The sequence below is a fragment of the Electrona antarctica genome, assembly GCF_951216825.1.
Source record: "Electrona antarctica genome assembly, chromosome: 7".
Lineage (NCBI taxonomy): Eukaryota > Metazoa > Chordata > Actinopteri > Myctophiformes > Myctophidae > Electrona > Electrona antarctica.
In genome coordinates this window covers 48,823,340-48,837,458 of record NC_136812.1, presented here as the reverse complement: position 1 = coordinate 48,837,458, position 14,119 = coordinate 48,823,340, and the positions used below count along the sequence as shown (strand labels likewise).

Below are 14,119 nucleotides of genomic sequence, written 5' to 3'. Positions count from 1 at the left end.
CTTCAGCGCTGCGCCCTGCCATGTCATTCCAGCCGTCACACTGGCACTATGACTTTCTTTATGTATGTTGTTTTTGGCAGGCCTTGATGCCGTCGTAACTGATCTACTGATGCCGTCGTAGCTGAACTACAAGCTCACAACGCGTCGCAGCGCGCGTTGTGAGCTTGTAGATCGGCTATTTTCAGCATGCAACTAATTGTAAAATGACGTAGGCCTATATACTGGTTCTCTTGTCCACTAGTCCCTTCCTAACAATTTCCCAACATTTTGTTGACGAAATTGTCAGTATATTTAGTCTTAGTTTTAGTCATCATAGCTTAGTTTTTATTTAGTTTCCATTTAGTTTTCGTCAGTGGAAAAAGTTAGTCGACGAACATTTTTCGTCTTAGTTTTAGTCGACAAAATCAACACTGTATGATATTTATACTCCATTCCCACACAAGACTTGCACAAGAGACTGAGCTACTCTACATTATTTCTCATTTATTTGTTTATTTCTGTATACACGTTATAGTAAATGCTATATTGCTTGGCTATTTGACATTCACTGTACCATTTCACTAGCATTGGCTAGACTTGGTAAAAGATGTATTACTATCTTATATCTTATTACAGAACAGAGAGTACAGTAATTTAACAGTAACATTACTATAGTTGGTTGTTTTCATTGCAGTTTGATGCTGAGGTCAGTTTTCACCTCAAGATACCATGAGGTTTCTAAAGACAATCAGTGTGATCCTGGACATTCTGATCTTGGTACCTGGTGAGGACAGTTTGAAATGGTTTCAACACATATACGTATGTACAGAATAGATAAATGTATGAAATATTACCTGATATGATATGAAAAATCACACCCATGTGAACTGAGTGCTGCAACTCCCCTCTCCCCTCTCCCCCTGCCCCCCCCCCCCCCCCTCTCTCTGTAATTAGCAGGCAACAGTGCAACACTATCTCTCTCTCTGTTTCTGGCACAACAGCGCCACTTTTGCCCCTACTGGTACTCTAAACATTGGGACATACTGTAGTCAGTCACATAGTCACATAGGTTAGGACATTGCTGTTCATTGGAGTGGTTGCACCACTCAAAAAAGAACAATCATGATATTTACCAGGGTTTATTTTTTTGTCTTGTACAGGTGTCTGTAGTGGTCAGTGGAGAGTGACCTTCACCAGTCCACCTCCATGTGTCCTCAGAGGATCATCAGTAAATATTGGATGTTCATATGACTACCCATACTCTGCAGGGTATGTCACTGGTACAAGCTGGTACAAGAACGGAGAATTCCTTCTCCGTGACTCTGAACCTCGTCAAGGTCGTTTTCAATACACTGGTAATAAGCACCATGATTGCACCCTGAGGATCAATAACATAGAAGACAGTGATATGGGACCTTATGAATTCAGGTTTTCGACAACACATGATACATACGCCACTCCCACTACTCTGTCCGCCGGTAAATAACAGTACCGTTTTAATCTTTCATGAAATCAAAATCAAATCTTTCCTGACAATTTCACCAACTGATGTCTTGTTTTTATTCTTCTGATCAGGACTGACTGCACTGACTGCACGCGTGACACCTCCCACTGTGACAAAGGGGGGAGAGGTGATACTCTTCTGTGAAATATCTTGTGTACCACGTCCACCAACTGTCTGGTTTAAAGATGGACAACCAGTGCCCAAGCCAAAATTCCATGCCACAATCCAGGATGCTGGGAGTTACCAGTGTGCTGTTAAAGGACAAGAGACATGGAAGTCTGCCGCTGTGAGGTTGGATGTGCAGTGTGAGTTTATATGAGTTCATGTGAGCTATTTCTCTGTCTGAATCTGTTCCATTCTGTCTTTAATGCATTCAATGAATTAATACAAGAGCACATTCAAAGAAGAATCATATTCAATGAAAGCTGCGAGCAGTGTCCCCTCATCCGTACCTTTATCCACAACAGGATGCACAGTATCCACTGTTTCTTCACAGCAACATGATTCCAAACATAGTTTGTAAAAGTACAACTTACAGGCCATTCTTGCTATGACTATGGTTCATGTTGCCAGTAGTTGGTATTAACGAAATATTGACACCTAAATGTGTTCAAGGCTTAGATATCAAATGAGAAATTTGGGGCTGACCTAAACATTCTAGTTACAAAGTATCCCCTGTTTCTTGACAAAACGTGGAAAATGGTCGCTGGTGCGTGCGATACAAACTCACGCATTTGATCGCTTTTCATTATTTCAGTATTTTATTTACACCGGGGTTAGTTTGAAATGGATCTGATTATCCTCTTAGGAGTTTGTATAAAAGTACACCTATTATATTCTTTCTCCAACAGATGGTCCCCAGAATGTGGTGTTGTCAGTAAGTCCACAAGGAGATGTTGTCAAAGGAAGCTCAGTCACTTTGAGCTGCAACAGCAGGTCAAATCCAGCCATCCAGAGTTACATCCTTCTCAAAGACAACACTGTAGTGGCACAGAATGAGATCTCTAACATCCAACCCAGTGCCAGTGGAACATACTCCTGTCAGGCAAAGAACAACATCGCTACAGCCACTTCACCTGGAGTCACTCTGAATGTTCACTGTGAGGTTTCCATTTCATTAAGATCAAAATGATATGACATTAATTGCTTGATTCAAAAGCATTAATTATTGTCATTGTTCATACCAAGAACATAGAATATTGTAACCTATATTTGTGTAAACAGAGCTTAATATTCCTCCACAGACCCTCCAGAAAACACTTCAGTGTCAGTGAATCCACCAGGAGAAGTGGTTGAGGGCAGCACAGTGACTCTGACCTGCAGCAGTGATGCCAACCCTCCAGTAGACGACTCCACCTGGTACAGAGGAAGCAACCCTCCAGTAGACACCTACACCTGGTACAGAGACGGAGGAAGCACAGCTATCTCCACTGGTCCTCAGCTGGTGAAGGACAACGTGTCTCGTGCAGACTCCGGACAGTACACCTGTTGGGGGACCAACAAACATGGATCCCAGCCGTCGTCACCTCATTCCATTGATGTTCTCTGTAAGTAAAAGAGATACAGAAAGAAAATGTCATGTAGTCCAATGTCAATATTTATTTATATAACAATATCCTAACTATATGGTCAAAAGTTATTTGTCTTTAGTCTTTTTGACGTTTATCTGAGTGTTGATTTCGTCGACTAAAACTAAGACGACAAAATTGTTCGTCGACTACCCTTTTTCACTGACGAAGACTAAATGGAAACTAAATGAAAACTATAAGCTATGATGACTAAAACTAAAACTGAATATATTGACAATTTCGTCAACAAATAAAAACTAGACTAAAATGTTAGGAAGGGACTATAAGTGGACAAGAGATCCAGTATAAGTCATTTTACACTTGGTTGCATCTTGAAAATAGCTGATCTACAAGCTCACAACGAACTTTATATGGAACTATTATGCCTAATTATGTTAAATTTTAATTACATTTTCACTGTTTTTTTCACTGTGTCCAAACCTCCAGTGACTGGATCTACTCAACCTCCAGTGACTGGATCTACTCAACCTCCAGTGAGTTCTCAACATGTAGTGTGGTTGATCGTAGGACTTGTTGTTGGGATTCTGCTGACCATCCTTCTGCTCCTGCTGTGTCGATACACAACATCTAAAGGTGAGACATACTATTAGATGTATTGTGCATAGATACAATCGCTGAGTAATTCAGAATCAATGATTTTTGTACAGTACCACTTACCGGGTATGTGCCTTTTGCTTTTTTTACAGCTCCATGTTGTGCCAGGTTAGTACAGTATTAACTCTGTCTTATTCATCAACAGCAGTATAGTTTGCATCTTGTTTTCTATTTCATTCCTGTTCAATATAATTATCTCTTAATTACAGACCGGTTCAGTCTCAGGCAACCAATCAGGGCTCAGTTACAGCTCACAGGACCAATCAAAGTGGGTCTCCTGATGATGTGTACAGCGCACTGCAGCACGGTCAGTGTTTGAACCAATCATGTTGCTGGTAACATCTAATTATAAATGCACCAAGTCTCTATACGTACGTCTGTCTGTACGTCTGTCTGCATGTGTGTAATCCACGTAACTTGAGAACTGTTCGCTCCACCGACTTCAAATTCGACACACGCGTTCCACACCACCGCAGGGGGTGCAGTGGCCGGAACCGCCCCAAAAAGGCCCCTGCCTAGGGGTCCATATGGAGCTGACCTGTTCTGACATCATTATGACGTCTGCATAGACTCCATATTTGGGCATACCTGACATATATATGGGAATAAAAGGGACACAGACATAATATCTGGGTGGGGCATGCATTTCCAACGTAATGGGTCGGGCACCACTGTAGAGGCCCCAGGGCACCGCTCTAGTAAATCTTAATTTATTAAACAAAAAAATGATTAATGTGAAACATTTATGAACTAGAAAGGTTGCAATTTAAAAAAATTGCAAAGTGTGGTTGCCGCAGTCGCTTACATAGGCCCCTCCCACTAACGTTGCTAGCCAATTACAATTTCAAGTCACACCTGTGATCATGTGTAAGTAATTCGGAGGGTATTTAAGAGATCTATTGTAGTCGATAGGTCTCGATAGGGCTCGCGCGAGTACATGAACCACGTGACCGGGCTGTTTTCTGCCCCCTCAATGTCGCAACTCTGTCTATACTCTATGGCTCTGTTGTAATCCAAACGTACACGCGTGTGGGTATAGGGATAGGGTGGCCTGGCTGGGTGTATGACTTGACTACCGCAGCCTGAATGATTCAGCCCTGCAGCCCTGGTGAGAGATATGATCTGGACAACAGATGTCAATATGAAGTTGAGGATAACATTGACCACTTCTGTGTCTTAGTCATACTTCTCTCTCCTTTCTTTCGTAATCTTTTTTGTCATCAGACGGACAGCTTGGTCATATACTTCTCTCTTTGTTGACGTTTTGTTAACTCATCCTCCTGCCGTTAACCCAGTGGTGGAAAGTAACTAAGTACATTTACTCAAATAATGTACTTAAGTACAATTTTGAGGTATTTGTACTTTACTTGACTGTATTCCAATTTCCAATACATTTACATCTACTCCACTACATCTCAGAAGCAACATTTGTACTTTTACTCCACTACAATTATTTGAAAACTTTAGTTACTAGTTACTTTGGAGATTTACATTTTGATTAGAAAAACATACATTACTGTAACCACTTCAACCCTATATACATTTCGACCATTTGAAAATAGCTGATCTACAAGCTCACAATGCGTCGCGATGCGATGCATTGTGTGCGACCTCTCTTTTCTGTTCAAATATGAATATAAACTGGAAAGGATGCAATTTTGAAAAAGTGCAAAGTGTGGTTGCCGCAGTCGCTTACATAGGCCCCTCCCACTAATGTTGCTAGCCAATTACAATGTCGCGTCAACCTTGTGATCATGCGTAAGTAATTCGGAGGGGATTTATCCCCCCAAAATCATGTTTTTGCAACAATCGGTTACACTTTTCCTTTTGGAACTTGGTTGATTGAACCACCCGGGACATGTGATTCAAATTTGGGATGGTTTGGACATTCCGTTCGTGATTTGTGGCATTTTTTGTAAAATAGGCCCCTCCTACTAACTTCGGACGACGATTACGGCCGAAGTATACGCACTACCAAAATTCTGCAGTTGGTCTTTTAATCGGATAGGTCCGGAGATCATGTGTGCCAATTCTTGTGAGATTTGGACAAAATCTGTAGGAGGAGGAGCCAAAAGTGTGTTTTGGAGAAAATTCAAATTTGCAGGATTTTTTTCCCTGACGAAAATGGGCGTGGCCTATATGTGGAAATGCATCATGACCCAAGGAATCCATGGAAAAAGAAATTTAGATTTGACAACTTACTGTTCAAGAGTTATAGGGAAAAACGCAAAGTGGGCTGTAATAGCGCCACCATGAGGCCGACTGATGTAATTCCCTTTCAATTAATTTTCATAATTATTATGAACCTCCCCCCCAAGTCTTGTAAATATGGCGCTTACGGTCTCCAAGGGATAAAAAAAAAATTCTATTTTGTCTGTGTTACACTAATTAACACAAATAAGCACCACATTAATGATTGTTGGTTTCCTTATAGGTGACACAAGTGTCTATGGCGTAATCCAAAATCCAGACTATGAAAATGGTACAGTATACACGTTTTAAATATTTATTTAAATATATAATTGAATTCGCAAAATGCTGATATGTATGAAGCAGCTGAGTCCTGCAATGTTTAGCACATTGTTTTGAGCAATTAAATATCGTCTGCCTCTCTCCTGCTTGCATCTCTCTTTCTCTATAGTTCTCTCTGGCGCACACGCATGCGCACACACACACATGCACGCACGCATGCACGCACGCACGCACGCACGCACGCGCACACACACACACACACACAAAGCCTACTATGTTATTTAATGGAAACAGACTTCAGGTCACATACATACAGTACACGTTAGGTTGACTGACAACCTTAATGATTGAATGTATTATGTGGCCGGCCATTCACAGGAATACTTATAGGCTAATAATAATTCAATAGGCATGTTGTAATATTCCAAAATTGAGTAAAAGCAGAAAATAAAATGGCAGACTCCATTAGGCTACTGTATGTTGAGTATCCTGTTTAAAATGTTTACTGTAACTTTGTTTCATCTCCTTAGATACAGCTGTGTAGGACAACTCAACACCGCACTTGTGCAGTGGAGCTCTCTCTCGGTTTGAATCCCGGATCCTCCTGTCCACATGTCAGTGTCCTTCCTTGGGCAAGACACTGAACCCTACATTGCCTCCAATGAGTCGGTCGGTGTGAGCTCGCCACCACTGGTGTGTGAATGTGGGAAGTGAGGACGCTGGCGTCGACTGTTCGCCGCTTCACCTCCCAATGTATGAATGAATTGAACCATTGTAAAGCGCTTTGAGCACTTGGAAAGGTGTATAAAAATGCAATTCATTATAGAAAATGTTAACAGCCTATTTTACAGTTGCTTCATTGTAGAGCAATACAGATATGGGAAAGATCAAATTAAATGACTAGCTGTTTTAAAGAAATCTCATTAGATATCAGATAAAATCTTTAAAGATTTTAAACTTAGATCTTTACCAATTTTATACATACAGTTTTAATTAACCTATGGAAGATTGTCTTTAAAATAATTCTGCATCAAGTATTTTCTTTTACAGTAGATATTAAAGTCTTAATGTTTGTATGTAATGTTGACCATTAATGTGAAGTAAATAAATTGATTCATTTTGCCTCCGTTTGTTCAGAAAATCAATGATCATTGGATGTGAACAAGGTGTCAGGTCTTTGTGTTTTCAGTTTGTTTCTTTAGAACGTGACCTCCGGCACCGTTAACCCGGTCGATGCCAAACTTTGCACACAGTCCCTGGATGCCAACGATGAACCTCTGCCCTGAATTTTCCAGAACGGCCTGTTAGCGCCACCATGAGGCAGCTTTTCACATTTTTTACCTAAAACTGCACCGATCTGCGTGAAACGTTGCATGCACACTCCCTAGAGGCCAAGGACAAACCTTTGACCTGCATTTTCCGCATCTGCCTTTTATAGCGCCACCAGGAGGCCGACTTTTGTAAAACACATTTTTTGATATTACTCCTCCAGATTCTGTCCAAAAATCTCACAAATCGTTACACAGTATCTCTATGGTCATGTGCTCAAGTCGGATCTGTCCGATATTTCATATTCCATCCTAATTGGCTATAATTGGCTTTCACAGTTTGCAAGATTGCCCCGTTTTGCACAAAAGCCTCAAATCATGAATGCAGCATGCAATTTACGTGAAATCTTTCACACATTTTCTTACTAGGCTGATGAATATATCCCACCCTTTTCACATTGGCCTGTTATAGCGCCACCAACAGGTTGATTTTTGCAAAACACATTTTTGGAACAAAATGCCTCAAGTCATCCAATTACCATCAAAGGTTTATATTACTCCTAAACATTTTGCCAAACATCTCACACAGTCCTATCCTCCTGGTGGAGACTTGTGCCCAGAAGGGCACTTTTTCTAGTTTTCATTGTGTTTCTCTATGAAGCCAACAATGATGCTCTAATATCTGGAGTTGCAGTTTCACTGTTTGTGCTGATTTTGGTTATCCCCGTTGCTTTCTGGGTCAGGTGAGTGTGTCTGTGTCTACTCTGTGTCTGTGTGTGTGTGTGTGTGTGTGTGTGTGTGCGTGTGTGCGTGCGGTGTGCGCGCATTAGTGCATATGTGTAGTAATTTGAATAAAGCAGCAGTTACTGTGATGTTAAATGTTACACCCACTTTTTATACTATATGAACTTTTCATAAAAGATGTGAGCTTTTCACAGCAGATTCCATGTAAGACTAAACTAAGATAAACATAATCTCATTAATCGCTAAATTATGTAAGTCATAAATTAAGTACTTTGTTTGATTTGACAGGAGGAAAAGGACAAACGCAGACCAGGAGGTATTTATTCGCTTGGGCTTTGCTTTTTATTGATAAAAAAAATGGAAACTCGCCAACAATGCTTTAGCGGGAAAGCAAATCTGCGTTTTCAACATTAGCGCAATATATAATATACAGCTATATCACTGCAACCTTCTGATGTGTGACTTTCTATTCTATTGTGTCCCACTCCAGCCTGCATCCGTCCCTGGGGTCAGTGGGAGGGGCTTGGCCTCTGTCCCTGGGGTCAGTGGGAGGGGCTTCATGGCCTCTGTCCCTGGGGTCAGTGGGATGGGCTTGGCCTCCACTCAGATCAACAGCGGACAGGTAAGTACCGTGCTTAGAGCATATATATATTAATAGAGACGGCACCCGGAGGAAACCCTGAAGCGAAATGGACATAGTGGCCGAATTTATCATTGCAGCTCGAGCCAGCACTGGTCCGTTGACTATACTTGCCGCACGTTCATGTTATTGGGTCCATGACATGTGAACGAATGTTTCATACGTGAACGCGCGCAAACGGCGCAATGATAGTCAACGGCCAGCGCGTTTATGTGTTTGGGTCCAATCCATCCCAGAATGCACTCTGTTCCTACCCGGAAGGAGGAGTGAAATGCGCTTTTGAGCAACTTAATGCAAGTGGATGGGAGGAGAAATCCGGTGCCGTCTCTATTAATATATACTCTAAGGTACTGTGTCTAAGGCCACATTTACACTGGCAGCCAAATCCAGCCTGCATGTGCCACATGCACAAAATAACACAAACAAGTCACGTACATGGAATCCAATTTTTACAAATGCGACTTGACTTGAGACACGTTCAGAGGCGGTTTCAGGTCTGATTCAAATCTGATTTCAGGAGATCCGTCCTGGGATTCGTCTGCCAGTGTAAAATCAGTCTGAACACACAAGATCTGTGGCAGATCCGATGTCGGATTTGAGAAATAAATTGGATTTGGCTGGATTTGACTGCAGTGTAAATGGGGCCTACCGTATATGGTCTTTGATTTACACTTGAATCCTTTACCCATGAAGAGACCCTCCAGAACACAGTTTAATCACCATGTCTGTGTGACAAACATATGTCGTTCAGAAACGAGATCCCTTCTCCTTTCTATACATGTACAGAAATTGCATTTTACGTTACACTATACACTCGTCTGACTCATAACAGTCACGGAAACTATACTTCTCTTTTCTTGTCATCTAGATCTTCTCTACAAAGATGACAGTTATATTGATGATATGATATGATTGTTTATTTATTTTCGTGTCCTGCACACAATGTGCCCAACCCTCATGGGTTTATAAGACACCATTTCACAATTGCATTTACAGCATGTTTGCATTACATAATTCATGCATTTACAGCATGTTTACATTACATAATTCATTACATTACGTCCCAGAGTTATACAGAGTACTCTGTCTTCTTTCCCAAGCTTGACAAATACAATCTGCCACGACAAAAGTCCCTTTGGCAAAACATATCTCCATTTTTACATAGTCATTTAAATCTAGGAAATCCCCACAGATATAAGACATCTTATTAACCAAAATATCCCTTAAGTCGTCATATTTAGAGCAGTAAAACAAAAAGTGAACTTCGTTTTCAATTTCATCAAGATCACAGAACAGGCAAGATCTCTCTTCTTCAGGAGTGGCATTAAATATGGGTGTAAAAAAAATCGATTCGAATTAGAATCGCGATTCCCGTTATGAATGATTCAAAATTGATTCATAATTTCCAAAAATCGTTAGATTTCTGGTTACAGTTACAGGAGTTTTCACTACATGGTGTTTGTCATATGAAATGTAAGCTCCCCCTAATCCCAGGAAACATCATGTCTTCAGTCATTTTCAAGTTACTGTAGTCACTTCAGTTGGCTGGAGTAGATTGTGATGAAATCCTATGTATTGAACCGAGAATCATTTTGAATAGAGAATCGTTTTGAATCTGGGAAAAAAAAGGCTTTTGAATTTAAAAAAAAACGTTTTTGGATTGAGAATCGAGTTGAATCGAATCGTGACCCCAAGAATCGGAATGGAATGGAATCGTGGGACACCCAAAGATCCACAGCCCTAGCATTAAACCTGCTAGTCTCCAGTGATAATGGATCGTTGTCTTTTGTTTAAATTATACTTCACATAAGGTTCTACGGTATATATGTCCTTTATAAGGCAGTAGGTTCTCAATTTGGGTTTATACCATAGGTATATAGGTCCCTACACCAGTTTTCTTTATATCTGGAGAAAATATTGTATCAACTATCACCTATTAGTTATTCAACATAATACGTTGACAAGGCCGACAGTATAATGGTACTGCATTGGAGAAAACACAACCAAAACATAGCTAATTATCTGATAAGATTTCTGAGTTTCAGCATTCCATTCCGTTACTGATGACTGTTTTTTTGTCTTTTCCTTTTCTGTTGCATTGCTCAGCAAGACCAGGATGTTCACTATTGTTCCGTGACGTTCAAACCGTTGCCCAGGACTCTTGCAGATCAGAACAACACAGCCCCGCAACACACACTGTAAGTTAAAACACATTCAGAACGGGTGTTTTAAGCATTATGTTATACTCTAGCTATTGAAAAATAGCAGATCTACCAGCTCGTAGCGCGGCACGAGTGCCGCGCTACGAGCTTGTAGATCTGCTATTTTTTTGGGAAAATCGTGAAAAAGGGGTCGCAAATCTCTGAATATATATTCTTTCACAGCGAACACTTTTAACTCAAATCTTTGCTTCTGGGAGGAGGTCCCTGGAACAACGTATTTTCAGATGGGGGTCAGAGGCGGCCAATTACATATATTTTTGGGGGTCCTTGACATGAAAATGTTTGAGAACAACTGACATAGAAACAAACAAAAAACATAGGTTTTTCTGAAAACGTTTAGGATTTAGAAGCCTTTTTTCCCCAGGTCTACATGGGTTAATGCATGTTTTTTTTTAATCATAATCAAAATCTCCAAAGTAACTAGTAACTAAAGTTTGCAAATAAATGTAGTGGCGTACAAATACAATATTTGCCTCTGAGATGTAGTGGAGTAGAAGTAAAAGTATTGGAAATTATGAATACTAAAGTAAAGTACAAATGCCTCAAACATTATTAAGTACTTAAGTAAATGTACTTAGTTACTTTAAAGTGTCATGAGAACACACATTCATTTAATTGTAAATTGTCACATAGTTCAACTATGCATTGGAAACAGTGACATGCTGATATAATGCACACATCCAGATGCTGCATGTCCAATATTTTAACTGGATATATATTTTAAAATAAGACCACATCATAGACACAGAAGTGGGTTTCCTAGCTGTGCTGCTGAAGAGCCATTTAGGGTTACATGTGTACTAGTCATTCTCTGCACTAATAGTATGAATGAATGGACGTGTAATCATTCTTCTCAGGTCTGGTGACCGTGACGACGTGATCTATTCCACTGTGAAGGAAGACGTCTCTGCAATCTATTCCACTGTGGATAAAACACCAGTGAAGGAAGACGTCTCTGCAATCTATTCCAATGTGGATTAAACACCAGTGAAGGAAGACGTCTCTGCAATCTATTCCACTGTGGATAAAACACCAGTGAAGGAAGACGTCTCTGCAATCTATTCCAATGTGGATTAAACACCAGTGAAGGAAGACGTCTCTGAAATCTATTCCACTGTGGATAAAACACCAGTGAAGGAAGACGTCTCTGAAATCTATTCCACTGTGGATAAAACACCAGTGAAGGAAGACGTCTCTGAAATCTATTCCACTGTGGATAAAACACCAGTGAAGGAAGACGTCTCTGAAATCTATTCCACTGTGGATAAAACACCAGTGAAGGAAGACGTCTCTGCAATATATTCCAATGTGGATTAAACACCAGTGAAGGAAGACGTCTCTGCAATCTATTCCACTGTGGATCTACAAGCTCACAATGCGTCGCAACGCATTGTGAGCTTGTAGATCGGCTATTTTCAAATGTATTTTCAAATATATATGGTTGAAGTGGTCACTGTATGTTTTCTAATACAATTTGTAATCGCCAAAGTAACTAGTAACTAAAGTTTTCAAATAATTGTAGTGGAGTAAAAGTACGCATTTTGGCTCTGAGATGTAGTGGAGTAGAAGTAAAAGTACTGGAATTTGGAAATACTCAATTCAAGTACAAATACCTCAAAATTGTACTTAAGTACAGTACTTAAGTGAAAGTAGTTAGTTACTTTCCACCACTGCATAAAACCATGATAGGCTTTGGCAATATGAATCACTTCTCTCTCTCTCCTCTGTGTTGTTTCTGTAGCATTGGTTTGACAGGCGTCCCCGTTTTTTTTCCTACCCGATTTCACACCAGTGAGGAGTGGGAGGGCGAGAGGCCTGTATGCAGAAGCCTTATTTACTACAACAAACAACCTTTACTTGAATTGGTTTAGTCGCCTTAGGTTCAAGATTCACAACTTGTGATATGCTATTGGCCGTTTGTAATCTTTTTGGAAACATATAAAAAGATACTGAAGGCTATATTATTTTACTTATATTGACCCTATAAAAAATGTAGTATAATTTAGTAAAGGTAGGCCTAAGGTTTTTTTCCCCACTCAAATGGTACCTCGTCAGATAATCCCCACAACAACTTCCGTGAACCGACTTCCCTGTAGGGGCCTTAATCATAAATTATATTTTTACTAAGTTAGACTGTCTGCTGTCGTGCAAGTTTATAGTTGGAGAAATTCAAAGTTCCAACTTCTAACACGAAAGTATAGTAGGCCTAGTTGTTGTGAATGAGCAAACTGGACATTTGTACTGAATGTTTCCTTTGTCCTCGTGTTGCGCTTCTGTTTTTCCCGTCTGTCCTTCAAGTTCCACAGCCCACCTGTCCCAAGCTCTCCACCTGAGGAGCCAGTAGACAGTCCGTCCAGAGCCGGATTTACCTTGCTGAGGGCCCCCGGGCTGGAGCAAATTTGAGGGCCCCCCTTGGGGCGCGCGGCGAAGCCGTGCGTCCCGCGATTTGGCCGAGCGGCGCAGCCGCGAGGCCGGAAAAAATGTGGGCTATTTTGTTTTCATTTTGGGGTACCCAGGCCCCTAAAAAGAGAGGCAGGCAGGCAGAAGCTCTCAATGGTTTAACCATAATACAACTAAATACAATAACAATACACACATTTCACTTGAATTGGATTTCACTTTACAATTTTATAATAAAAAAAAAAAAAAACTTTTTTTTTTTTTTTTTTTTTGGGGCCCCCCTAGTCGGGGGCCCCCGGGCTTCAGCCCACCCTAGCCCAACGGTAAGTCCGGCTCTGAGTCCGTCATCAGACCAGACCCCAAAGGAGCAAGTCGAATTGCTGCTTCTGGCATTAAAACTGAAACACGGACTAACTCACACAGCTTTAGAGGATGTTCTTAAACTAATTAACTTTAGTGGTGGTCCAACGCTTAGTGGGTCCAAGTACCTGTTTTATAAGGCCTTCGATACAGTGAAAGATGTATTGGAACTACACTATGTGTGCAAGATTTGCAACCTGAGCATGGAGGAATCTCCTGGCACGGTCAAGTGCCCCGCCTGTGACCAGGTAATTTCTAAAGCAGATGCCCAAAAAGATCAGTGCTTTTTGTACCTGCCTCTAAAAGCACAAATCCAGAAATTGCTACAGGACCACCAGTTAGGGAAA

General features: G+C 40.8%; 1 protein-coding gene across 1 annotated transcript; it reads left to right on the top strand.

Annotated features, from left to right (window-relative positions):
- The first annotated feature begins 690 nt into the window (after positions 1-690).
- On the top strand, positions 691-7,065 carry LOC306927159 (sialoadhesin-like). The gene is made up of 10 exons (XM_079506841.1): positions 691-763; positions 1,140-1,457; positions 1,555-1,788; positions 2,335-2,583; positions 2,728-3,030; positions 3,499-3,645; positions 3,759-3,774; positions 3,876-3,973; positions 6,101-6,148; positions 6,669-7,065. The coding sequence occupies exons 1-10, from the start codon at positions 709-711 to the stop codon at positions 6,680-6,682; spliced, it is 1,482 nt and encodes a 493-aa protein (XP_079362967.1). The 5' UTR covers positions 691-708; the 3' UTR covers positions 6,683-7,065.
- The last annotated feature ends 7,054 nt before the right edge of the window (positions 7,066-14,119 follow it).

What these genes read in the sequence shown, in the direction of transcription:
- LOC306927159 (XM_079506841.1), top strand. Translation starts at nt 709, where the DNA reads ATGAGGTTTCTAAAGACAATCAGTGTGATCCTGGACATTCTGATCTTG. An exon ending in AGTCACTCTGAATGTTCACT is followed by an intron (nt 2,584 to 2,727) that starts GTGAGGTTTCCA and finishes ATTCCTCCACAG; the next exon opens with ACCCTCCAGAAAACACTTCA. An exon ending in TCATTCCATTGATGTTCTCT is followed by an intron (nt 3,031 to 3,498) that starts GTAAGTAAAAGA and finishes CCAAACCTCCAG; the next exon opens with TGACTGGATCTACTCAACCT.